A 26,350-nucleotide genomic window follows, 5' to 3' on the forward strand; every position below is an offset into this window, starting at 1 on the left:
CGTATCACCTCCTAATTAAACTAGGTATATTGTCAGACGCTAATTAATTAACTACGGAATTATCGTTAATTCCAGAAGTTATAGCATCGATTCTTTTTTTTATTGCAGAGTTCCTTTAGTTATATTATATCGAGTGTACGTTATATGTAGGAGTTCGATAGTCGCGTTCCCGTTCTGTTATGTCTATGCATGTTAGTGAGCTGTCACAAAACTCTACCTTTGCCCATCGTACACAGGGTTATGAACGTAAGTGTTAATATTTCTATGTATTTAAAATGTAACCTTCGCTCATCCTTACACATATTATATACTTGACGTCAAGTCAAGCCTTAGCAAGACCATGAAACACATTAAAATTGTCGAAGAAATACAATAGTGACACTATACTAGGTACGATGTAAATATGTGTTTTGTATATTTTTTTTATTTCTATATTGATATCTCTCATACAGAGATGATAACGATCGCTAAACTAGCCTAGATAGAGAAAATACACATTCGCTTAGTAACTAGAGTGCTTTATATAACGATATAAACGTAGTTCTAGCCAGAAGAGGGATTTTTCAAACGAAGAAAAAAGCCATTCCGTACTGAATTCAAAGGGTTTTAAATATTGTGTTATCTAATTATGTTAGGGCTCAATTCGGCTAATTCCGAAGTGTCCGGCCCCTCAATTATCGCCAAAAGATAAATTTAAAAGAAAAAAAAAATTAAGTTTTTTGTGGAGCCTTACGCGTCCCAGAAACTACTGCTAAATGGGCGCATCGTGGTCCCATGCAGAACCATCAAGGGTGAACATTTTTTGACGTACGGATGAGTGATTAACGTTAATTATTGTTTTAGTTTGACAACACATTAAAAACAATTGTGTAGTAGAGTACGGTCAAGCGCACTGCTGATCCCGCTGATGATATGTCATAGACGTATACACTTTCGACATGCAACATGGGTCATCAAATCATAAAACGGCACAAAGTTGTTGTTTAGACGTGATGACACGTCATCGTAATCAGCTTTGGTGAGCGACAGGAACTTTCATGATCGAAATGGAAGGGTGCACAGAAGATGTTGTTATGCCTTGCGGGGGTTTAATTGTGCGACGAAAATTAGTTGGGACAGCGCGTATGACCCAAGACAACCCCAAGCTTCGCCATTATAGAGGCAATTGTGCACAATCCTCAATATTTTCCTCTGAAAAGTTACTGTTTTAATAACTCTATAGTGATTTTTCGCACTGATCTCAATTTGTCTATTCTCATTCGTGAAACCTTTTGAAGATCTCTAGAAGAACAATAGTTGTATGCTGATCTGACTCAACGATTCCCCCACACGAGACACGTACACCTATGGCGCTAAACATAAAAAATACGCGAATATTAGTCACCGAAACGAATTTCAAAATGAGAATACGAAGAACTATTGGCGTCGCCTTCGTGCGACGTTGGGCCGACTCGAGCGGTAATCGCAGAAGGTCTACCATTCCCACCCTCTCCTACACTGCTCTCAAAAAACACATTCACGGCAAAGTGGCGGTTAACAAGGACACGTGTCCACAGTTTATGAAAAGCCTATTGACATCTAAGAGAAATATACAATGCTGAACGCAGAAAGAAAAAGTTGATATCCTAGTCATTTACACAGGGAAGCCTGGGTGCAAAAGTTGTCTGCAGCTAAATAGCTGTTCGAGTTCGAAAACTATAGGCACTAATTACTTCACCTAGCCCTGCTCTGCAAATATCTAGCACTAGCAATAATAGCAGCGTATGTTCTCTTTATTTACCCTGACTGCCCTCGCCGGATCGCCCTCTCGCAGAGAGGAAGGCGTCTCTCGTAAACGGCAGTCACGTGCGGTTGGAGTGCGCGAACGAACCGTACGACGGCTTTCACTGGGTACAGAGCATGTGCTCAGCAACAGTGGGCTCCACACCCAGACTTAGCTTCCCCTCTGTGTTAGTTTACGCCTCTTGACGCGTTTCATCTGTGGCAGGCCAATGTGACTAAAGCATAGCTGGGTCCCGGCGCAGACGGAACATTTCTGCCGACAGGGATAACCGTTCGACAAAAGATCTATCATCACAATTCAGACTAGTTCAACTAAATACAACAACGACATTACTGCGCTAAGAGTTTATCGTACGATCCGGACAAGCATCATTTTTACAGTTGGTGGGCGATTTAAGTCAGTTTTCGCAGAGAACGAAACAGAAGTCGATTACAGGTGAAACGGAAATCTATACGTTGCGGCTTCAGATCTGCTTTCGAAGGGGCTGTGACATAAAGCGAAAACAAAACGCTGGAAATACAAATCAGGTTGGTGAGAAAATACGCCTTAGGGTTTTTTTTTCCTGCTGTTCAGTTATCGCATTTCCTTTTTCTAATAATTAGGCTTCCATAACGTGAGATTACGCTAGTTTGGCACGGCGGCCATGACAATAATGATCGATGAACGAGACGAGCAGATGATATGTGAGTGCGTGTGCTAGACTTCGTGTACTAATGACAAGCGGTCACCGCAAAAGTGGTAGCCCCTCACAGAAAGTGTCATAGCATAGAAAAGAAATCGTTTACTCTGCCACTTTTTCCTTCAGTTGAGGTGTGTATATTTACCTGATACAAAACTTCAATGGGATTAATATCTAACATCAACACCAAGCATTGGTTTTTACGGATAGCAGCTTTAAATCCATGGAACGGTATATATATATATATATATATATATATATATATATATATATATATATATATATATACGAATTGTTCTATAATGCATTGAAGGAAACCCTACCTGATGGCAAAACTTCACACGGTAACTTTTCTCGGTGCTGATAAAAAGCTCTATTAATTTAATTTTGAATAATTAGCGAACGTATATTGGAACGGAATGATAGTTCAATTGAAACATGGCGTAGAGCTTGGCATAGCAACGGAAAAATCGTTGTGCGTCGCAAATTTGACCGCTAAAGACAATACCGTCGCTGCTAATGTAAAGGCCATTTACTGTATTTAGCTCTGCTGGACATCAAACTATATATAGGACGAGTAAAAAACTGAATATGATGTCAAGGCGCTAGTTCGCTGAAATGGCGCCGCCTCTAAACACTAAGGCTTTCAGAGATGGGGTGTTAAGTTTAACACCCCCATCTCTGAAAGCCCTATAACAAATATGGCTAACAAACATTATCGTTCGGTATGCCTAAAAACATATATATATATATATATATAGTTGGTAAAGGTAGTACACTTTTATACATATAATATATAAATGTATCCATTTTACTTTACACTTTTGGAAATTACTTCCTGGAAACAAATGCTATGAGAAGGAAGGCTTCACGATGCAAACTGAACAACAGTTCTATTTAATGACTGGGTATTTTTAGAACAATCAGGAGCTAAACAGTCCGCCATGATAATGTAGCTAGTCTAATAAATGAATCAAGAGCTAAACACTACGATATAATAGTGTTTAACAATTTTGTTGGGGCTGTTGATAACAGTAAGTTTCCCGATTATATTATTAACTTACATTATATTAATAATCAATAGTAGTAATAACATCTTTTTTAATAAAAAGATGGTTCAGACTTGAAGCTAATATATGTAGAATAGTCGTAGAATCATTGAGACTACTCCTCTTTTCACACACAAATAATCATCGTCTATTGAACGTAATTACCAACGTACAAGTTACGGATTGATGGGTGTTGAAAGAACTTACTTACACACAAGTTTTAGTACCAGACTATACTCAAGTGATTATGGTGTAGGTATTTATTCCCTTAATTTGGCTTAAATAGCTTTGATACAAATAATTACTACCAGCGCCTTCTGCTCAGTAAATATATACGTAAATACATAGATATATTACATCGCTCCGCTAGAGTTTTTGATCTCAAGATTAAGCCAAAGGTGGATGAGGCGCCCACCTGTTTGGGTCGAAGGTCTAGTGTACTTTGTCACATATCTGCAATTTTATATATTTCAAGGGATAATACATAAGGTTCTGCATCCTGGTCACGTTTGCTTCGCTTCCCACACGTGTCTATTTTAATAATAACAATGGTAAAGCGTTAATAAAGCTAAACCATTTTCTAGGCTTGGCAGGTGGTGACCTTTCTATTTACAATTTTTAAACGAGTCTCGCTTCAGATATGATGATCATCTATTACGTGTATGGCTTCGCATGCTGACCTAACACCGAAAGAAATTGCGTAATATTTATTCGACGGCATAAACGCGACGGAATATAACATTGTTTTGGTCCACTGCAGCCGTCAGATATGAACGGATCAGGGATCGTTTGTTTTTTTAATTGATCTATCTGCTCATTAACAGGCCGTCATCGATTCGTTGATCTGAATGGTTTTCTCCTTTCTAGCGATGTAGTGATTGAATATATCGAGGACGGTAGGTCCGTCGTTAGAGATCTTCATTTTGAGTAAGTACTTTGGATTATGATGCCAGGTTCGCTCGAGCGTTCTTCATAAATGCTGTGAAGAGCTGTGAGACATTTTCCATCTTGTCCTATATTTACTAGTTGACCAATAATACAATTACGCCTCACGCTGGCTTCACTGCAGCGTTAAAAGCAACTTGAGGCGTGAGCATAAATCTACAGCATCGATTTAATCAGCGGCAGAATTATCAGTAGGTTTTTCTGAGTTGGGAGCAGTAATAACATTAGGGATTAGAGGTGATCATAGAGGAAGCATCAAATGAACTTCTTAAGTATGGCAATGGAATACAAGTCCTTTGGTTTTGAGCTCTACCCTGTTACGGCTTAATCGTCGATAATCTAGACATGCAAAATACAATGGAAAAATATCATCGCAGCAAGTCACTGTCGTGACAAACTACTAACTTTCCCGACAACGCTTCCTCTATCCGTTATAGACGACCATTGTATTGTAAACTGGTTCTCGCCCAGAAAGTGATCTCCCCGTAGATGCCTCGGTATCTACCTATTCGATAGCAGACGTGCCCTTGGTCCGCGGTGTTGTTTATGGGCCCGTGAATAACTTTAAACAAACTAGTACTGATGTCATTAATTTCAGTCGTACTGTGTGCCCCGGTAGTTTTTCGTATCCAATTAGTCATCCTGTGAGCGCCAGTCAAAGGTAACAGCGGAACGAGATTGTACGGTTTGCTGTCGATGAGTATAAGCGTACATGTATGTTAGTATGTGCACCGGCTTTTGTTTGGGCTGGAGGCCGGCTGACCTTTAAATGTTCGATGACGGATATTTCCGTTGTGGACTGCATTGATTGGATTGTGAAGGCTGTACGGTTTAGTATCGATCCATACGCCATTCGCTTTTGTTTTTCGAGTAATCAATGTAGATTTCACCGCCAGGTGGGAATCGTAGCATGGGCCTATTTATAGACGACGGCTATTTTGAACCGGTGTTATGCCCGTAAGTCACGAGGCGATGAATGCGTGTGACATAAGGACACGATTCATTCGATGTCAGTATAATTTTTTCGTTGCAACGCTTTCGTTGAATGGGCTCATTTTCATTGGGGGATGATATTGCGCAATTTTTTCCTAATGTTCAACGCCTATAGCCCAGTTGTTTGTCGCCCAACAAGGACGATACGTTCACCGCTACTCGTAACGAGATCAAATTTGTATTTGTTGACGATGGCAAAGTCTGCCAGAGCCTCGGAACATTTGATCAATTAACATCATTTCTAATCTGTCCCTGTCATTCCGTTCCAGCAAGCAGCATCAACCTTGTGATATAGACGGAGAAGAACCAAAGAAGAAAGCACAACAAAGTTTCTTCTGTGCAGGTCGTTGTTCAATCCTTGACGCCTAACAACCCAGTTTGTAATTTTCAACGATATATTAATAATACGTTTACCTTGTACCGATGGTTTTCGAGAAGCCTCGTCTAACCGAACCCGTCGGGTGATATTTATGTCAGCGAAATATTCGTGGTCGATTAGAGAGTGGAGTGGAGTGAAGTGGAGTGGTGTCGTTGTTGCTCTCGTTACGCTGCGTGGATTTCTATCCGTGTGATAAATAAGATGGAGACTTCCAAGTGTCCAGGAAATCGTTGTCGACCCAGGCGCTAATCACACAGATCATCTCATATTGCGATCTCGTCACAGTTTCACGAAGCTTCGCGATTTATATTCTATTTTAAGGTAGTGTCTTGTAGCCAGCAACTAGCGCACCTACAGCTACCTAGATTAATTTTCGTCGACGGCTAGCTAACCCTGATCATTAAATGTCTAACGCAACAAATACGTAGCCGCACTTTAGAAAACCCACTGCGACAATTGACGGTTCACTTGTCAGGGATTGTTGAACCAGCGTGACCCAAGATGTCGGAATACGTTGCCTGTAGCCATTCATTGTAAGACTGTCGTGTTAAGTCCTCAATCCTAGAGCTAACTTGAACGTTACTTTCGAAATCAAAGGCTATTATAGAAACAACAAGAACAGCGTGTAGTTAGTTAGCTTGGTTTCAACGCACAACTAGCGGTTCATAATGGATTAATGATAAGCAATTAAGCAAAAATAGGTTAATACCATTGTATTGCTGTTCGGAGCTATTGAAAAGGTGAAAACATTATTATTACAAGAAGTTCTTTCAACTTCTGGAAGTAAGCACCGATAAACTTTTAACGAACTAACAGTCAGGTACTGGTTCAATGGTTTACGGACAACAATTAAGTTCCAGAAGAACACGAAGGGCGTGACTACATGTTAGGACCCTGAGCGGAAGAACAGTTTGTTGTAATTAGGGGAGTTTTTGAAAAATATGGCGGAAACAACATGCTCTTGCTATTCAGTACGGGATTCCTTGAAGTATGTGTTAGAAATGATAACGAAAACGTTGAAGGTGGAAGAGATAAGCAAAAAATTGGTTTCCCATTAACTAACTCCCAGCTGGATATAGGCACGTATGGTGGTGTTCTATCTATAGGTCAAAAAGCTGTTTGGACGCTATTGATGGGAAAGCCCATGCTGGCAGAATTCATGAAGAGCATCGTTCATTAATGCTTACTGTTGCCACGCTTGAACTATCGCATAGATTGAGGAACGGACGGCCTTTGCCCGCAATCAAGTTAGTGTGATACTAGGAGATGGTAATAGGCGGCGAAGCATGTCCTATATCTCAAATAGGCCACCGATAACCTGCTTAAGAAGTATTTTGAATGCGTATCGCAAGGTACACAACTGTTGAAGAGTTGCATCGGCGTTGGTATAAATACTTGAACGTCTATCGGTATTCGTTTTCCGTATTTCCGCATCGGCTAACATATGATATTGAGGGCCGTACTCAAGTACCATCGATTCAGACGTAACTTTTCTAACGCGAGCTATTTTTAGAAGCTCCGTTCGAAACAAAGGTTTTGCCACCTTATCGATTTGCCCTATCACGGGAACACCCGCTTGCAACTGTACGCGAACTGCTATGTTTGGCATAAAACGATATATTGGAGGTTGACAACTTCGTAGACTTTTACATTTCGTAGAAGGGGACCATTATGTTCCTATTACGAAGTGGTGCTTTTATTTTCTGTTGGTGCGGACCGGAATAGACGAGGTTGTTGTGACAGTTTTACTTAACCTACCACACGCTCTTATTCGATACCATCGTGTAATGTTGAAATATGTTCGTCTTTGTAACTTAATGTGATACGTTCGAAGTCACATCTACCGAGTTGTTACAATATAAAAACTGTTCTACGAAACAACTTCGATGATGATTATAACGAATAAGTTAACGATAAAAACCTAGCTGAAACCCCCGTTTATAAAGTTGTTTCGGAACAAGAACAGCAAATATTGTTATAAGAATCCAGTACTAGGTCCTTGGTGCATAGCAGGTGTACCATGTTGGTGCAAATCATTGAAATTATCTAATGAATATGAAAGCAATGTAGTGCAGTGACTATGCTTGACATGTATGAGACTGAGCATCAGAACGATTGTCTCGATATAAAATCAGCGTCCCTTTAGCTTGGATCCGTCATGTAAACAGCCTGTTCCTCCAATCGCTTCAACAGAGACAGGGTAATAAATGATATGATAAATCACTAAAAAGAACTTAATCTTGCTAACTTATATATTTTATAGCGCAATTTATAGGTATATATTCTCAATACGTGATACGGGTATTCATTCAGGCATTATCCGAGACCTGTAGCATGTTATGCATGAAACGTACTCTGTTGTCTGTAACCATGATAATATGCAAATGACTTTTCCGTATGCCATTAAAGAAGACCGATAATAAAAATAATTTTGATGCTCCTAAGTCAAGACAAAGGTTGATAAGTTGCACTAAGACATATAATCTCTAGATAAATGTTTCTAAATAATGGAAATTTAAAATATCCATCTCATGGAGCAGGCTACGCTGTCGGGTTCTATGGAAGTTGGTTGATCATATCCATCAGCATTATCGAGACAGGAATCATCAAAACTCGAATCGTACGACCTTGACTTTGTAAATGTCTTCATGTGGTCGTGTGCATTTGTGCGTGCTGTTAACGTGTGTTTGAGGACGTTCCAAGATGGTTCTTCGGTCGTTTTGAGAACCTCTTTCTTGAAACCCTTGCCATCGCGTTAGTCGCTCGTTTGCCTTTTCCCTATCACTTCCTTCAGTAATAGCGTCTATACTTCTTGGCTGGGGGAACGAAAAGTCAGAAGCGGCTAACCAACCAGTGGTTTGTTTGGTGCGGATCGACTCTTGCAGAGTCAGTGCTTAAAACCGCTGTTGGATCGGCGCATTCTACTTCCCTACTGATGGTGGTGGCGCTACCGCTTCTGTCGGCGACTAATGTAGTTACTTGCAGACTTCATCGGAAAAAGCCCAGCGCGATCACGACCGTTCTTCCAAAAGGTCCGCAGCAATTGTACCTGTAGAAAGCCACTTACTGCGGCAGCCGAATGAATATCCAGTGAAGCTGAAACCATCCATTATAGCCTACGTTCGTCTTAGAAAGATGTCCATTGTGGCAACGAAATAAAGAAATAAGCGGATATAGATCTTGTAGATTCTTATACGCTTTTAGATCGAACTCGCTAATGCTTTGGAGCGACACCTATTGGTGTTTTTTTTGGCAGAACTTACGTTCTATTTATATTTAGTCGTCAGAAGTGAAGGATCGACATTATTTGGCCTTTGGGAAAACATTTACCAAAAACCATGCGTATATTACGTACATTATATATAACGGTGCAACGTCAGCACTTTCGGAGATAGCGTAGGACGGGGGGAGGGGGGGGGGGCAAGATTTTCAACTACTAAATTTTCTAAAGTGAATTTGAGCGATCTTCAGGATCGCTATTTTTTCTTTTCTATAGTCTAATTTGCATCGATGAAACGCGAACCTCATTGTATTAGAGAGAGTTCTGTGCCGACGCCATGTGGACCAGGATTCGTACAGGATCATTTGAGATGTACGTTACATTCGCTGTACAAGGATTTCTATGACACTATTATATTAATCTATCTGACATGTCAATGGCATCTGGTTCTAATAGGATTTCGGGCTCGCTTTTGTTGCACAACGGGAAAAAGTGCTTGCATCGATGTACTTTAGTAATCGATGCACCTCCATGATAAGTCGGTGTCCTACGTTTCTCGCAGGTGTGAAAGCCAATAGTATACAAAGATTTTGGTTTTAACTGATTGATATCCGTCGCTGCGGGCAACGTAGACTGTATCGTGTCAATGAGAAAAAAAAAAAGCTTTTTTGAAAAATCGACTGTTCGAAATCACGGGAGTACCAGATAGGTATCATGCTCGGAACTTACGCTAAGTTGATACAATGATTCCTAATGGTTGCCTTGAAAGTTACATGATAACTGCATATTCTAATATAACAAACCATTAAGCTAATTTGTAATGTATACCTGAATAGTGTTTTTCGTCCTGCGTACCCATAGATAGACGAATGATCAAATTGGAGAAACTCTGCTGAGCGCTTTATTGTGGTCATCGTTGATCTCTCGTATAGCGACGACCTGTCAAAACAAGCAATGGCAGCTATCTGCATTATACACAGATCGGTCTAGACCATCACGTGACGATCGGTTCCGGGCAGACTGACGAGGCTCTGGGTTTACAGACATCCTGACGTCTTACAACAGCGAGGCAGCTCGTGTACTTTAGGACCCGCCCTGGCTATCTTGTTTGTAAGTTTGGCATAATCATCAAATTTAGAACACCGCCTAGGAGATTTGCTGCAAATTTTAGCCATCAGACTGAGCAGTGTTAGGTTTGTCATATAATAGCAAGATTGGTCGGGTGAAGTCGATACAATAACTAGATAAGAACATCTATTCGTATTGTTATTGCACCCCATAGATAACCTGCAACGAAAAACATCTGTATCTAACGTGTACGCAAAGGGAAAACAGAAACAGAGCTTGAAATGACAAACGGATGTACAAATCAGGAGGTGTTTGGTTCGTAGGGTCGTCGGACATCGCATTGAATACACAATGCCATTGACCTGTCGTCGTAGTTCAAGCTTTGTTGTATTCAATAAAATATCATATAGAGATCGATAGCGATAGCAGTATAAGTGAGCGCAAATCATCGTACATCGAATGCGTCTACCTCAAGAGTATTACAACTATGTTTCACATAATATCACGAACGTTTCGCCGATGGCTAAGCGCCAGTTACCGGGTAGGCTTCAATCGATGAGGAAAACACATTTCGCTTTTTCTATAAAAGATAAACCGTCTGCAGTGTGTTTGTATGTGGACGCCGTGAAATTTTCAAGCTGAGCGGTACGCATCACAAGCGTAAAGGTACGAGCAAGTTGCGATTTACGCGAAAAACACCGACCGACGCTGTAGTATGCTATACTATGTAGGTGATCGAAAGATGGCGTAGGGCTGCGTTTATCGAAGTTGCGGAACAGAAAGAAATATCAAAGCAGCTAATGTAAGGTTTCGCTTTCCAGTAGAGAGGATTAGCTTTGAAGTATATGAATTTTATTTCTGCACCTACAATAAGAACGATACATTTGCATAACTTAGAAAATCTGATGGAAAGAACTGAACGTTCACAAATAACAGCTAGCGGCTGTACGGTGCCTCTCGCTTATTTGTCAAGCTGAAGTTGATGTTTCCCTCTCCAGCTGAGGAAACATCATCGTTCAAGGCCCTATAAATCGTTGTGTAGCAATTGCGTGAAAATGGAAGTGTTGTTAGTGTGTCTTTTTCATTTCTGCTTGACCCAAAACAACGTGCGTTGCTGAGTAATCTGACGATGGCTACAACGGAGCTCTCGTTCGTCTAGGTAATTTAACTGTTCAACTAAAAGGGGCTAGCGTGACCCTGTGGCAGTGTTAACTGATCCAGGAGATGTCTCTTTCGTGCTGCGAGCGTTCCAAAAATATACGACAATTTGCAACGAAAACTAGAAACGGCCTCAATAACAGTGATGTTATATAAACTATGACAAAAATCAATAAAGAACTGTGATCTATTAAAACGTAAATGATGTTTATCTTATGTTGTGATGTCAGTAAAGACTATATTATAGTCCGGTGCCGAGCTAAACTGTGATTTCGACCCACTGTCACTTGTGCATTAATGTCAAGTTTATGAGTGGCCTTTCAAAGGACAGGACAGAGGTACTAGATAGTATAGATCTACATTACAGATGTTTTTCAGCACAAAAACCTATTAGGAAACAGGCTAAGGCGTAGGACCTTTGTTCTCAGTGTTACGATCTCACGTGTACATGCGGGTATAGAATAAGCCTTTGCTAGATTGAATTGCTATTTTCTGCGGGTCTCTAACTATGCATAGAACTATCAAAAACTAGCATAGAGCAAAAGTTTAGTAATGTTTATGCAGACAATGCTTACTATGTACAAGTAACTTAACGTTTTTTGACAGCTATCTAACGCAGACTTGTATACGAAGTAAATTAGCTTTTTACAATGGTTAGATAATTAACAAAAACACGACACTACATTTATGAGAGGAGTAATGGCAAATATTTATATTTCTACTACTATTTTCACTCCTAGCATTAAAGCGTGCAATATTATATCATTACACAATAATCCCCAGTTCATGGATTACTGGAAGACACTGTACCGTGGAGCCGTTCCGAAACATGCTGTTTCGTAATTCCTTTCACATTCAACGCTATACAATGCGCCTACAGTTTGTCACAGGGCGCGTCGATAATGAGATAACGAAAAGTATTGTAGAATTTCGATACCACAGCTATAAAAGCTCACCTAACTTAATGGTGCTATGTTTCAGTGGCGTATATGGGTAATAAGGTGTCTCCTCGGCTAGAGGATGTGCCTCCACCCCCTGTTGAAGATAGTTACCAACTGCACAGCGAGGACAAAAAACGGACCATTTGGTGTAAACAATGGAAGCCGAATAATATCGAAAAGGCGAGGTAAGCACCTACGATTGCCTATTGCCAATGCGTATCTGATTTTGAGCTCTCCTCTAGAAATTCGAGATTATCTATCTCGAATTTTAGGAAGGTTGATCTAACGTTCCTACTCTAATACTGTAATTTTCCTCTTTTTTTTTTTTTTAATACCGCAGAAAAGAATGAAGCGGCAAAGACGCTTATATAGAGGTTAAACACTGTCGAATAGATCACAGGGTACGAGGGCGACGCTGTGTGTGGGCATTCAAACTAAACAAAAACTAGGGCTCCGACCTTTGAATCACTGTGTAAGCAAACTTGGCGTACGATAACATAAAACGGTAAATTATCGCTACGACTACCATATAGACGCGGTCTGGGTCTCCGTTTTGGGTGTCCACAGCCGGCCGGGGTGCAGAGAAAGTGCAACAAATCTGACTTAGTAAAAAAGTGTGGATTTTTAATAATAACAAATACTTTATATATACTTTACGTATCTGACTTAACTGATGTCGTATTTGCTAAGTTACGACAATTATTGTTGGATATATGGATGATATTCGTTTAAGCTTATAATAGCTGGAGTGGAATAGGATGAGTTGTTTTATGCTGTTGTGCAGATCGACACCGATAGTCGTTTACGATCGTTAAGAAATGTTCGAAATGATGACGTAATTGACGATTGGCCAGAGTGTGTATCTAGTAGTCGATAATATCAACGACATTGTCATTATGGTGTACAAAGGTTATGAAAAGAAAAATCATCGAGGCTTTACAGCCCTATGAAATTTGCTTTGCTTGAGTAAATATCCAGTAATATTATTTTAAGCCTGTATGTGTATACCCGTAATGCTATAACGAACGGTACGTCCGGGAAAGATAGATGGCAACCATTTGGACTCTTTACATTAGACGATCAAGCGGTACAATATATTAGTTATATACCCATATATTAGCAGTATTTATTTTAATAATAATGAATTTTGTAATTTTTTTTTTTTTTACAGTTTCTTGCGAGTGATGTTCTTGCGCAGGACAGATCTAATTGTTGTTTTCGGTCATTGATATCGTATGATATTGTCGTCGTAGTTGTTGCTGGTTTTGCTAAATTCGAATCTCATCATTTGATATTTCCTTGTCAACCTGTTTTTTATTCAGTATAGTAGCGCCACTGTTGGAATCGAGTCTTTTAGCATAGATTTTTCAAGTTTTTTTCCAGAGTTTTCATTGAAATTCCGGCTCGCAATAGTAGTAAAAGTCAAGGGGTACCAATTGACAAAATCGCACTATGGCATCTATCTCAGTGGCGTGATTTTTTGGTTAACAAATTCCTTATTCTCTGAACTACAGGTGCGTACAGAACCTTAAAGAAAGCATCTCATTTCACCCTGAATATTGCTGCAGTAACGTTAGGTTGTGGCCTTAAATGTGCTGAAGGTTGTTCGCATGTGAAGTAATGCAAGGGATGCCTGCCCATACCTCCCTCGACTGTTCCAATAGAAACCTATTAGAAGATTTATAGAGAAAGGTCGCACTAATTTCAGCACCTAGCCTATTCAACCAACTTCGCTGAATTATTTGCAGTTTTTGTTTTTTCTACCTCCCTTTAACATGCTTTAAAGGTTGGTGGATGGTTAGCTTCTGAGGAAGCTGTACAATCCGATAAGTTCTATTATATATATACCACCAGGATGTATGCAATACGCCTAGTTTTGGATTGGCGTTCCGAGCTTGCCAAAACTAATGGGATTCCATTAAATATTACGAACGAAATTTTTACCTACACCACTCTGTGGTATCGCCGTCTGTCGTTCGCGTAAAGAGTACTCCATACGAAGACATTTACTCTACGTGTTTAAATCTAGAGCGTAATCAATATCAATTGAACATGGAGTAGCCAGAAGGCGGAATGATTCTTCGTTGTGTGTGTATGTCAGCGACGGTCGAATGGGAGACCAAAAGGATAGGATCGTAAAACAAAAAAAAAATAGGATAACCGGATAGCTATTCCCACAAGGTCATTTCCATGGTTTTGCGAGAACTGCATACGAAGTCAACCGTTAAATCAGGCGGTCACCAACTGGCCCCGGCGTCTCCATGTAGTATCCAAACTTTTTGCCGCCGCTGCTATTGCTGAATACATGGACGTACTCTGCCTAGTAGCGACAAACGGTAAACAAATCGCCGTGACTGTCACGTAAGCACTCGAATTTCTTAAAACATCACTCTATCAATAAGCTACTCCGGTATATTTTAAAACCATTAAGCACTTGGGGCTTCCGAGATCGTTCTGCTTGGCGAGACGCGATCAGAACCATCCCCCTAACACGTTATTCCCTTCGCGGTAAATGACAATAGACTTAAGTAACAAGGAAATTATACCAGCTAACAGAACGGAGAAAGAGCACGACGCATTGTCGTCTTCTGGGTGTCAGATCGTTGAGTTCTAGCACCGTTTCGGCTATGCTACAACCACCACACAGATCTGACTCTTGTTGAGAAATTGTAGTCGTGCTTTTTGCACCAGCCGATCGTTCCATAACGTTGAGACGATATGAACTGTCTCTGATTTCCGTCCTCTTTCTCAAAAAGTTCGTACTTTTCGCTTCTTGAGCTGTTTCGGCAACACCGAACAAGTCCCTACCTATCCCGATAAAGCCGTAATACCAGAACATCCCTTAAATTACTGTTCTCTAAGCTACCAGCGAAATAACTCTGTCCTATCTGGCCGTGCCCCTCACACAGACAGATTCTCTATAACGATTTCGTCGACGGAAGATCGTTCTGATCGAATTGACGTTTTTGCTGCTAATTTAAAGACAGTGCAGGCTTCGTCTTCGTCCTGCTGTGGAGTACAGCGGCGGGTGGCGGATTGAAACGTAGCCTAGGTAGCCAATCAGGCAGCCAACGGAACCAGGCTAGAATACGGTTAGGTACAGACTGAGCTAGGCTAAACAATGGCCAGCAGAAGGAAAATCATAGCGGGCAAACACAAAGTTGAAGATGAACGAAACAGTTTACATTTAAGGTAAGGAAGGCAAACGCCAGCGCCTGAGCAATAATCGACAGACAATTCCAATCCGGCAAGAGGGGTAGGTGCTTGCCGGACCATGCGCTAACACTAACCCGCTCCTTGCTGGGTGGACGAAGGCCTAATACATTTAAAAGAAAACACAATGTGCATTTTAGCTTCCGTTTCTTCCTGCATGTAGTGTTAGCTCGGATGGCCTTACTTCCATATCTTAGGACAATATATATATCGTCAATTTATGGTAAGGTCGTCGCTTAGCCGATACAAAGTTAACGTTTATCCACAGTGTCGAGGCGCATGCGAGGAGGATAAATGGTCTTTTTTTTTTAACGAAAGCTCAACCATCAATCCAACTAGCGGGTGCATGTATGCGAAAAGTGGTGCAGGCTCTGATATAATTGAGATAAAAGAAAACTATGGATATAATACGTGTGTGAGATTAACGTCTATGAGAACGTGTACCTTCCTACTGATATATTCGTAACTTATTTACGATGCTAAGCCAGCACTTTATACCGAAATTATTATAAACTACGGTTTACATCAAGGGATACGTAGCTTACGCTTAGAACTACGCTTTAGGCTATATATTTGTATTCTGAAACGTATCTGCTATATATAAAAATTGTACCAAAGAAAACCTGTAAAAATTGCGTGACCTCGTGAGGTACACGGTCACGACTAGTACTCGCAGGCATGCTTTCTGCTTTTTGGCAATTAAACAGTTTTAAAATAAATATAAATCATGTCTGTTGGTGGCCCCCGCGTTTTACGATTACCGAATTATCCTTCACTCTAACTGATAGCAGGTTCCTATACATATATAGCACAGAGGAAGGCGGTCTGGGGTTCACTAAAAAAATTTTACATGTTTTGATCGCTTAGCTCCTTTTGACCGATATCAAATTTGTGTTATAAGGTGCTTGAAAGAAGTCTTCTAGGCACGAAAATGTAGAAAACATCTATAAAATTACAATGAATCTAGATCATCAACAGCTTCTATAACAGTGAGATATTTTAGCCAATTTCTGTTCTGTGTTTTGAACTAAGCATAGCTGGAATGGGTAAATTATACCAGCTGACATAGTTAAACTAACTAAACGAATATAAAAACTTACGCAGCTGCGATGTACATTAACTACGATAGCGCTGCTTTGCGAGACTCAACACGGCCAGTCTGAAAGTAAGGCCCATGGGGGTATTGACAGACTGTCATAAAAACGGCAACAATACGACCAGGTAGTCCTATTATACATATATGCCGACTAATGGATAAATCGGTAGTCGGAGACCCGACAGCATATGATAAAGGACACACAGCAACAACCGAACCCGATCCATTTATATCTGCAAATAATATTATATCCAGCGTTCCGGCGGTGTATTTCCGAGGGGACCGATCGGAATAATTAAGCTGTGGTACTATGCCCGGCCATTGTTCTGTCTTATTATTACTAAATAGAGAGTAGGCTGCATAGGCATAACTATAAATATTATGAGGGAATCAACATTATCGCTGAACTGTAGCGCGAAGGCATTAACTTAGACGGAGAACAAATTGTGGTGTTAATAGATGGTGTTGATAGATAAGAAGCTAAAAGATCTTTCACTTCTAGGTAAGCTTTCTTTAGGCAAAGCTTTCAAGCTACAAAAAGGGGTATTCATAACGAAACATAGATAGGCAAGGATCGAACACTGGCACTGAAAGCAAGCCGTCGGAAACAATACCTATCAGCATTAACGGGCGTAAGGTTCGGAACATTTCGTTTAAGATCATCTATTGCCTTTTAATTTAAAAGTAAATATATTCAATAGCCCTATTCAGATAGCTGACTTGCGCATTAGTTGAGCCAGGTCCAGCTAAGGCACCTTCCTATACAGTAAATCGATATAACGAATTTAGTCATAGCGTTGATTTTTCACGGGTGATCAAAGCAGCTGCCACCACAATGCTCCTCGCACTACAGACCATAAAGTGTATCTACGCTTTCCAGATTCTTCTTCGCCGGTTTTTGTTTCTTTTTATGTTGGTGATCTGCTCTACCAGACTTATTTCCAACGCGGCCGCCCACCCTCGAAACCCTATCTAGTTTTCGCTGTCATTTTGTCTCATCTTAGTCGTAATCTACGTTCTACTGCGACCGCTGCTGTGTTCCGTCTGCGCGATACTGTCAGCCGCTTTGTTCGAGTTCTGTGCTAAACGGGTCGGAGGAACAGACAGCGCTAAGGTGATGGCCAGTTTGAAGGGTGTCGACAGTTCCGTAGGACAAAACAGGCACCGGAAGAAACACGACATCGTCTAAGGAGTCGGCAAGCAGCGAAGAAAGGCGGTGGGGAAGGCAGGACCATTCTGTTCACAGTAAAAGTAGTAGTAGTAGTAGTAGTAACAGAAGTGATGGTGATGAAAAACATACAATAGGATGAAAAGCAGAGAAAAGCGCTAGTGCGATGCACCTTAGAAAGAAATGTCTTTACATACAAAGACACCAAAAACGAGAGATAACGGCTACGCCAACTGACCCTCGTATTTTCCGTCTAAATATATATATATATATATATATATATGTTGGACGGAGAAGATTGTGTTCCGCTGTTTGCTTACTGTTTGACGGTGAGAAGATTGTAACGATGGTAAAAACAGGGGGCGAGAACGGGTAGGCGTCTAAACTGGTTGTGGGAAGCATACAGGCGCTGATGCCTACACCATAGATGTTCGGGGATGTTTGGATAGTTTACTAGCAAAAGGTCGTCGCGGCCAACAGAGCGAGCAAAATGTTTAAGCGACATGAATATATGGAAGGGAAGAGCACAAGAGGGTAGCGCGGGGGCAAAGTATGAAGAAGAAAAATAGGGCAACAAAACTGAAAAGAGGATCGCAGCACAGAGTGGCATGGAGGGATGAAATGAACAGGGCAGGCAAAAATCCTAGTAGCCGCCAACATCTGAAGCGTGGCTGTCGAAAGCGACTGCAGATTATGAACGAAAGTCAGGAAAGATGCTGGGATGAAGGGTTAATACCCATGAAAAATAGAAAAAAAAAAGGGATCGTATATAGGGAGATGTAGCGGCAGAAGCAGCGGTAGCAGAAACATCGGCCAACGCCAGAAAGGTGGATAGTACGGAGCTTTCGCGGTTGAGTTAGAGGGCAAGAGGTCGGTTGTTGTTGGCAGGCGCTTGTGAAGACTCAGAGCAGGGCACTCTAGGGAAGAATGATAGGTAGCCGACCGTGGTTAAGCGCGGCCTTCGAGCGCAAGTACGCTTTTATTATGAAAGTTCGTATTCCTCGGCATCGTTGGAGAGACTACACTTGGCTACCTCACATAAACGCTGGGAAAGGATAAAAAAAATTGGAGCGCTGTAGAAAGAGGAGGAATGCTGTTCCTGCTGATTATTCTGTTGACAACGGAATTGAGATTGCTTAATACACCGAGCTAGGACCGCGTAAGGGTCGGAAGCGAATAGGAAAAGACAAAATAATCAGAAAGGGCTGCATGCACTAATGTTTATAATCACATTTTGGGAAGGGGTCATCGTTACTTTCACTAAAAAAAACATTCCGGTTGATGATTTTAATGCTTTACAATCGATCTTAGATAACACATATAAGATTCGCCAGACCTATTATCAAGTTGACAGCAGGACTGTAACATTTTGTGTTTGTTTCGGGTCGGGAACTTCCTGTCTTTTTTCCCGTCACCTTTAGAGGACTTTGTTTGTTAAGTAGAGTAAGATGGCTATCCGCGTAAATGAATCTTAAATATTATGCTTTTCAATATCACTTATAATATGCCTATATCTGGAGCAGTAATTAACATGTTCTTTAGTGCGCTGGATTACGATACAACAAGCTGGACTCGCTACAGCGTCAAATCCTTCAACGAATTGCTAGTCACATTAATATTAAAAATAAAGCACAAAGTCTGAGAAAGACACAACCGTTACTTCTTTTTTTTTCTCTCAATATCTCTCACGGCGCACTTCGCTTAACTCATACATATATGTCCTTATTATCAAATTAAATAACTGACAACATGTTTGACCTTTATTTTTGTTTTTTTTTTTTGTATTTTTGTTTCAAAATTTATTCAAAGGTATACACAATAAAGCGCATACGAGAGTACATATATATTGATTCAATAATAACAGTACGATCGCCCAATGCGCTTCTTCATGCGGATTGGGATTCGTTGTAAGAAACAGCCAAGTAGCGAACAAAAGGCGCATTCGGTTGAGTGGCCTAGTTCATTTGCAATGTTACACAATGGGCCAGTATCATATCAGTTCATAAACAGAGGACCACCTACAGAAGGCAAAAATTTCTGCGTTCACATTGTGCGGACCCATATAAGTAGGTAGTACCATAGGTAAGCAGATATATATATATCGTCAAGGCAGATATGTATGAGGGGAGCTCCTTATGCAATTTCGATTGGTAACAATCCCCCCTGACTTCCTTTTCCTGTGAATTACAGATGCATGCTGTATATCTGCCATGGCCTAGGTGAACATATCATGGTGTATGATGAGTTAGCGAAACTTTTCGCTCAAAAATACGATGCCATCGTGTTTGGCCACGATCACGGTTAGTATCGTTTTCCTGACTGACATGGTCATTTGTTTATTTCAGACAACCAATAATCACTGGCAATACATATATTTACATTGATACGTGCTTTGCACGAATTAATATGAATTTATTCTCATGACCCTGTCTATTGTGGATGCAGTCGGCCATGGTAGAAGTTCAGGGGAGCCCCGTTGTTACATGGAGTCTCTAAATATCCTTGAGCAGGATATGGCAATGCACATCGATGAGGTCTACAAGAAATATCACACGAATCAGGAAAAACTGCCGTTGTTCGTATTTGCCCACTCGATGGGGGGAGCCGTATCACTGTTGTATATGATTCGACGTCAGGTCGACCAGCGATATCCGGGAGGACTTCGTGGAGGGCTGATGCTAATGGGCCCACTTATAAGCCTCAGGTATTTAACTTGCGCTGCAAAACGGGTGACCAACTGCCCAACCTTATTTTAGCAATGCTTGCATACCTTTTAATCCGACAATGGAGATATTCTTTCAGCTTAAGGTTCAAGTTGTTTAAACCTATAGGACGCAGGAGTCTGTAAGCCCTTCCAAGGCTCCCACTCAGCGAAAATTGCAATATCTATAACCGGATCGAATTGAATCCTCATCAAGCTATTTGTACAACTTACTCCAGTGGATTGTTCATTCGTTCATTACACTTTCGTGCTAATCGGAACATGGGCATTTAGAAACTTTAAAGTTGAAAGCGCTAGTTTGAAACTTAGCGAAGTGGTTGTTTTCATGTCAGGGAAGAGTTTTTGGGGAACAAAGATGTGTGGCTTGGTGTAATTTTTTCAGAGTGGGCCTTTTTTTCTCATATGGAAAAAGATCGCATCGTCCGTCTTAACCCTCACGGTCAACACCAGTCTCTGAACGATTCAAGAGAACTGCGTCATGCCAGTCTAGTAATGCCCTCTGTAGGGTTCGGGATGGCGTTGCGCACTGCCGCTTGATCCTGTCCTTTGGTTTTACGAAGCTCAACGAGAGAAGGACCCGCTTTTTGCAGTTGTTCAGAACACGTGAAAATGCTTCCGCTCTGCGGTCAGAGGCATAGCATTTTTCCATATAACAAAATTCAAGGTTGATGACGAAGTTGATCGGCCTGCGTCATGGCGCAAAAATGGCAAGCACAAATTTAATTGTGAACTCTTAGGAAGTGTATAGCACGTAGAACAAGCACTATGTGGCATACGGTATACAATTAAAAAGTAAAGAGGGGCATACTTTTACGCATCATAGTTGTTAACTGCATTCCTCGCAATGGCTTTGGGGGCTGCGATACATTTGCCACGCATAATATTAGCCCTGAACTCGAAACGATGATTTACAAAGGCCTCTATATAAAATTATAGAGCAAAATGTTTACCGGTTTGTTTCTCGAGTTCCCAGCAATTCATTAAAAGAAGACACCGTCTATCGCATGACAAAGCGGAAAGATTGGCGACCTACTGATAGCGTTTGTTCCGCGAGTGCGTAGCAGACGAAGCCACGCAGAATATAAGTCTCGACTTGGTTGATCCGTTGGCTTGTTCTCGAAAGGGGCCAGCGGTCGAAGTCAATACAGAAAGCCAGCGGAACAACGCAAGAACTTTTGAAGGCCAGGCAATCAATTTGGCTAGAGACAGCTAAGCGGAAATAAAAGCCGTCTCATACTGATTTCTGCGCCCCAATGCGATGTATGGATGAATGAATGAATGAATGGATGTGTGAAGGACGAAGGAACACAGGACGCGCAGATTGTTTCGAATGCGCAAACACGTTATAAACAACGCGTTCACGCTATTGGCCCAATACATAAGTCATACGTACGTGTCATGTCGTATATACAATGACATAATGCAACTTTCTTCGTATAAATGTCATTCTTACTTACAAAAAACTCATTACTACATGGAATGGAGTATAACTTTTAACTAGCTAAGAATATGGCCTAAAGTTTCAATTTTTTTTTTCAAAATAATAGAAATGTGGGGTCTAATACCTTCTACCTATTTTCCGCCCTATTCCTATACTTAAGTTCCACTGGGGGGTAGGCGCTTAGAACTGAGAAACTAAACTGCCATGTTCTACTATAGACGAACTATTATAACGAGATACCACTAATGATCTTGTACTTATCATCATAAAACTTGAAGGTTAAATTGTTTTATGCTCTGGCTTACCTTTCAGCCAGGCGTCTTTGGTGCTGCAGGCAAAACAGTATATAACTAAAATAGTCCGACCTATCCTACCTAGCTGGGTACCCGTCACCCAGTTGCCATTTGAAGACTGCGTATCGGAACCTTCCGTGGCCGAAGAATTTAACAGAGACCCTTTGAGATATCACGGCTGGATTCATATGGGCACGGCTTGTGCCATGCTCGATGCTATTGACGTAAGTTAGTCGATGATGGTCTTTCTTCTTATCGCGTTCATAATTCTAAGAAAATACCTTTGTTCAAGATTCATCAGTAGAGAAAGTTCGTATGTCAACATTATTTTTAGTAAAACTTTGCTGAGCAATAGCTTTCTTCGTGCATTCGCCTAGATGATGGTATTCGCTTGTTTATAATCAAGTTAAGAATATATATATATATATATATATATATATATATATATATATATATATATATATATATATAAACAAAGCGGCGATCATTAGGTTGCGTTTCTCTTCTTTCAACTTCTAAGCTATATGATAGAGATTTTTTAATTGATCAAAGAAGGACGATATGGAGGGATAAATGTATCTAGACAGGAGTGTTAGAGGTGCCAAATCGTAGAATATTCGTATTTGTGAAAGCTGAAAGTTGTCACTGAAACTGTATCTGAATATGTAGGGGCGGCTTAATTGTAATAATAATTAATAAATTGTTGCGCGCCATCACTGCCCACCATTACAGGAAATCCACAAAGGAGTGAAGTCCTTTGAAACGCCTTTCTTTATATCACATGGTAGCGCCGATAAATTATGCTGTGTCAAAGCGTCACGAAAGTTCGCTGAGGATGCGCCAGCTAAAGTCAAGATCTGTAAGGTAAAAAAAAAAAACAGGAGCCGATTTCTTCCTTTAGGTGGAACATTGTTAGGAACGCTATTTTATATGACACTTAACGTACGAAAGCTTTCTGTCGTTCGCAAAGGCGACATGTAAATTAAAAGACCTCCTTTTTAAGTCTTAAGGAATGCTCCGGCCGAGAAGTTCCGCCGAGATCAATTCTTTAAAATACAAAATTGTAGGAAATGCGCAATTCGAGTCGTGGCGCTAAACTTCATCAATTGCCAATATTTGCAGATATATGAAAACGGAGCGCATTGTCTTCTTCACGAATTTTCTAGCGGAATCCGCGAGCGCCTGCTGAAGGATCTTTTCGAATGGATGGATATGAGGTTCAAAGAACTTCAGGCCCCCGCAGCTCCTAAGAAAGAGTAGTAGAAAAAGTAGAACTGTACAACCTATATAAACACATCCTCTTTACTTACCGTATAGTAACGGTCAAGTTATTTGGCATAAAGTATATATTGTTGGAGCATCCCTATCGGCTCATGCATACCAATATATTCGTTTTTGAGTTGGAAAAGGTAGCGAACGATTGGTCCAACAGTGATAAAGCATAGCACTGATGTAATTAACTAGCAACTTCTACGTGGAAGACAAGGATAGATATTCGAAATGTCCCTTGATGAGTCCTTTTCAAGAAGGACGTATTTTTCCGATTACTTTACAAGGATTGCGACTCAGATTGCACGATGAGTCTAAGCAGGATTTATATATTAATGCCTATGAAGAGTTATTAGGTCCGTGGCAAAGCCAGTAGCCCTGGCTTTTGAATGAATTTATCCTCTCTCAAATTAAGATTTTTCAATAACGTACGATAACGACATAAATAACATGTTAGCACAAACGGTAGTAAAGCGGAAATTCGATTGTACGTGTTGCGCCCTCCATTTGTGATCTTCATCTTCATCTTCATTCGACGCCGCCTCCGCTGAACTAGTGATAAAATGACTACAAGGGGCGTCGCTCCCCCTTGCGTGTCTGCATGAGTACGTGCTTTTGTACGCGCCGTAGGTATTTCATTTAAACGTTTGATAATACGCGTTAATGGACACATCAAAATGCAGCCAGTAAAAAATATACAGCAGTGGAGTGGTTATAGACAGGGTTTGTTACATGGCACAAGCAAATACAGTAACAGTATATAAACGAGATCGCGTTGGCACAGTCGATCGTAGTATTTCTATGGGCAAAAGACACTTAATCGAGACAAAAGACACTTAATGAAATTTTGAATCAAATGAAACCATGAGATAGCGTTTACGTTTCAGCGACGAATACGGAAAATAAAATTGATATTGTAATAACGGGGTAAGGACCCTACAGGTAATACATTGGCCAAGGACTAACGTATAGGCCACTCGTTTTACAGGCTTCAAGCACTTCCACGACGAATCGCACGAAAAAATTATCATTATGTTAAAAAAAAAAAACTGCATCATGGTTCTCAATGCCGTTCCGAGTTTTTGCTTGGGGCGTTGGATAAAAATTTAATGGGAAGAGAAAAGTGCATAATCCAAACTATATACGGCGGATAAGTTGAAATAAGACAATTCTTGAAGCATTGGTATTCCAGGTGGAAGATACGGCCTTTTTCGCTCACTAATTACGATCTATTTTTCAATGGCATGCTATATAATACTCTCAGCTGTTGACAATCGTTCTTCCAGGCGGCAGCAACTTATAATGCACGATTCCATTGCCACTAAACACAAAGTATCACATCATTTAGGACCAGTCTGAGCTTTACCACAAATAAAGCGCATCTTTTTAGTTTTTTTTTTTTTTTGTTTTTCATTATCATCCGTGACAACCCTTTCGGAATAAATAGCTCAGTCTCTCTCGTTGCAACGAGACAAAACGAGAGTAAAGTTCCTTAGGCAGAACTACGACTGAGTAAATACCGTTGCGTTAATCCGTGTGCCACCCAAACATCCGAGTTTTTTTTTAATGCCAGTTTTCCTCAAACCGTTAAAAACTATGGTGGTAGACGTTTTATTCTTTAGTGATATCACGACTAGTTTCAAATTGGTCTCGTTTAGATTCTGTGATAAGTTGATCTATATCTACGTTTTCCCAAATCTGTCAACCACTACGAGGACCATTTTTCACGTTGAAGTTTCAGTTTGAAGTAGTATGAAATGTAATTCTGAATCCTTAACATCTGATTTCGGATTTGTTTATCTGAACTACCCGAAAGTTTTGCTTCTGATGCAGTCCTATACAGTACGGAGAACTAAGGATTGAACAAATATCTGAACTACGATCTTTGCAAAAATAGCTTTTTAGTTAAGAGCGTATTATGTAAGGTGGTTCGGATACGAATACCTTTACGTTACGTGACTTGTACTCGTCATACGTTCACATAAATACCTTTGGGGTTCAAAGCTGTATTTTTTAAGTTTCAGAACTTACGATTGATGAAATTGGCAACTCTACTTAGCGATAGCCTACTGTGTTCTTTTGCGCATAGGAAAAATGCAACAAGTTAGCTTTATTTTGACAATTGGTATGCTAAAAACCTGCTGATGAATCTGGTAGCAATGGTCTTTCATAGAAACGACTGTTTCCGCGGGAAGTCGATTGTGCCTTCAGGGGTAAAAGGTAACCACCGACAAATCATGCTGATCTTCATATAAGCTTTTACAACTCAAGCTTGAATGCGCATCATTTAGCTAAATTGCCAGACGCACACGAAATGCATAGGAGTAAGTAGCTCAACGTATGTCGTCGCTTCGGGCGCAGCCTTGGATCGATAAAGCTATAACAGACATGAAGAACGCAGAACGATGCGTTCATTGCGAAAAAACGTCTTGTCGTACTTCTGAGTACGTTACTTCATCTTGCTTAGAACAACACATTCTAAGTATCTAGATGTAAATGGAAAGTTAGCACGTCAGGACAGTCTTTTCCGGTACCTGCGGCTTTTCTTCGAGTTTCCATTGAAACAATATGCGCTACTTCCCCAAGTATTCCACTAGCGTTTCGAACTTGCAGGGAATTTGGTACAGCGTAGTCTTGACTAGTGTACTTATTATACACAGGTATTAAGAAGGGGGATGAAGCGGACAAAAAAGAATGAAGACAGGCTTCCTGTTGAACAGAAAGGTCTTCATAACAAAGACAACTCATCTACTTCTTTGACAACGCTTATTTAATCGATGTGCTTGTGTATAACGCTTGAATATGTAACTGATGCAGATGGCGAAGTGTTTTTGTCAAAAACAACAACTTCATGTACTTTGCACCGCCAAAGAATACGATGACAACGATTTGTAATGGACAGATTAAACGTAACGGCGAAATTATAAACATTG

At 40.6% G+C, this 26,350-nt stretch overlaps 1 protein-coding gene across 5 annotated transcripts; it reads left to right on the plus strand.

Moving 5' to 3' along the window:
* Positions 1–1,841: 1,841 nt before the first annotated feature.
* LOC111243764 (monoglyceride lipase-like) lies at positions 1,842–24,814 on the plus strand. Of its 5 annotated transcripts, XM_086981423.1 has the most exons (8): positions 1,842–2,310; positions 9,981–10,158; positions 12,256–12,400; positions 19,883–19,992; positions 20,138–20,396; positions 22,168–22,372; positions 22,881–23,012; positions 23,271–24,814. In XM_086981423.1, the coding sequence occupies exons 3-8, from the start codon at positions 12,264–12,266 to the stop codon at positions 23,406–23,408; spliced, it is 981 nt and encodes a 326-aa protein (XP_086837549.1). In that variant the 5' UTR covers positions 1,842–2,310; positions 9,981–10,158; positions 12,256–12,263; the 3' UTR covers positions 23,409–24,814. The 5 variants fall into 5 exon arrangements, with proteins under 5 accessions (XP_086837549.1, XP_022645551.1, XP_086837550.1 ...); XM_022789816.2 differs by lacking the exon at positions 9,981–10,158 and having other exon boundaries at positions 1,843–2,310; XM_086981424.1 differs by lacking the exons at positions 1,842–2,310; positions 9,981–10,158 and adding an exon at positions 5,862–6,149.
* Positions 24,815–26,350: the final 1,536 nt, after the last annotated feature.

The sequence above is a fragment of the Varroa destructor genome, unplaced genomic scaffold, assembly GCF_002443255.2.
Source record: "Varroa destructor unplaced genomic scaffold, Vdes_3.0 BEIS01000002.1, whole genome shotgun sequence".
In the NCBI taxonomy this organism is placed as follows: domain Eukaryota; kingdom Metazoa; phylum Arthropoda; class Arachnida; order Mesostigmata; family Varroidae; genus Varroa; species Varroa destructor.

Bases quoted from the DNA above. Each gene is read 5' to 3' on its own strand.
- LOC111243764 (XM_086981423.1), top strand. From the start codon at position 12,264: ATGGGTAATAAGGTGTCTCCTCGGCTAGAGGATGTGCCTCCACCCCCT. The intron at 20,397-22,167 runs GTATTTAACTTG...CTTACCTTTCAG, and splicing joins GGCCCACTTATAAGCCTCAG to CCAGGCGTCTTTGGTGCTGC. The intron at 23,013-23,270 runs GTAAAAAAAAAA...CAATATTTGCAG, and splicing joins CTAAAGTCAAGATCTGTAAG to ATATATGAAAACGGAGCGCA.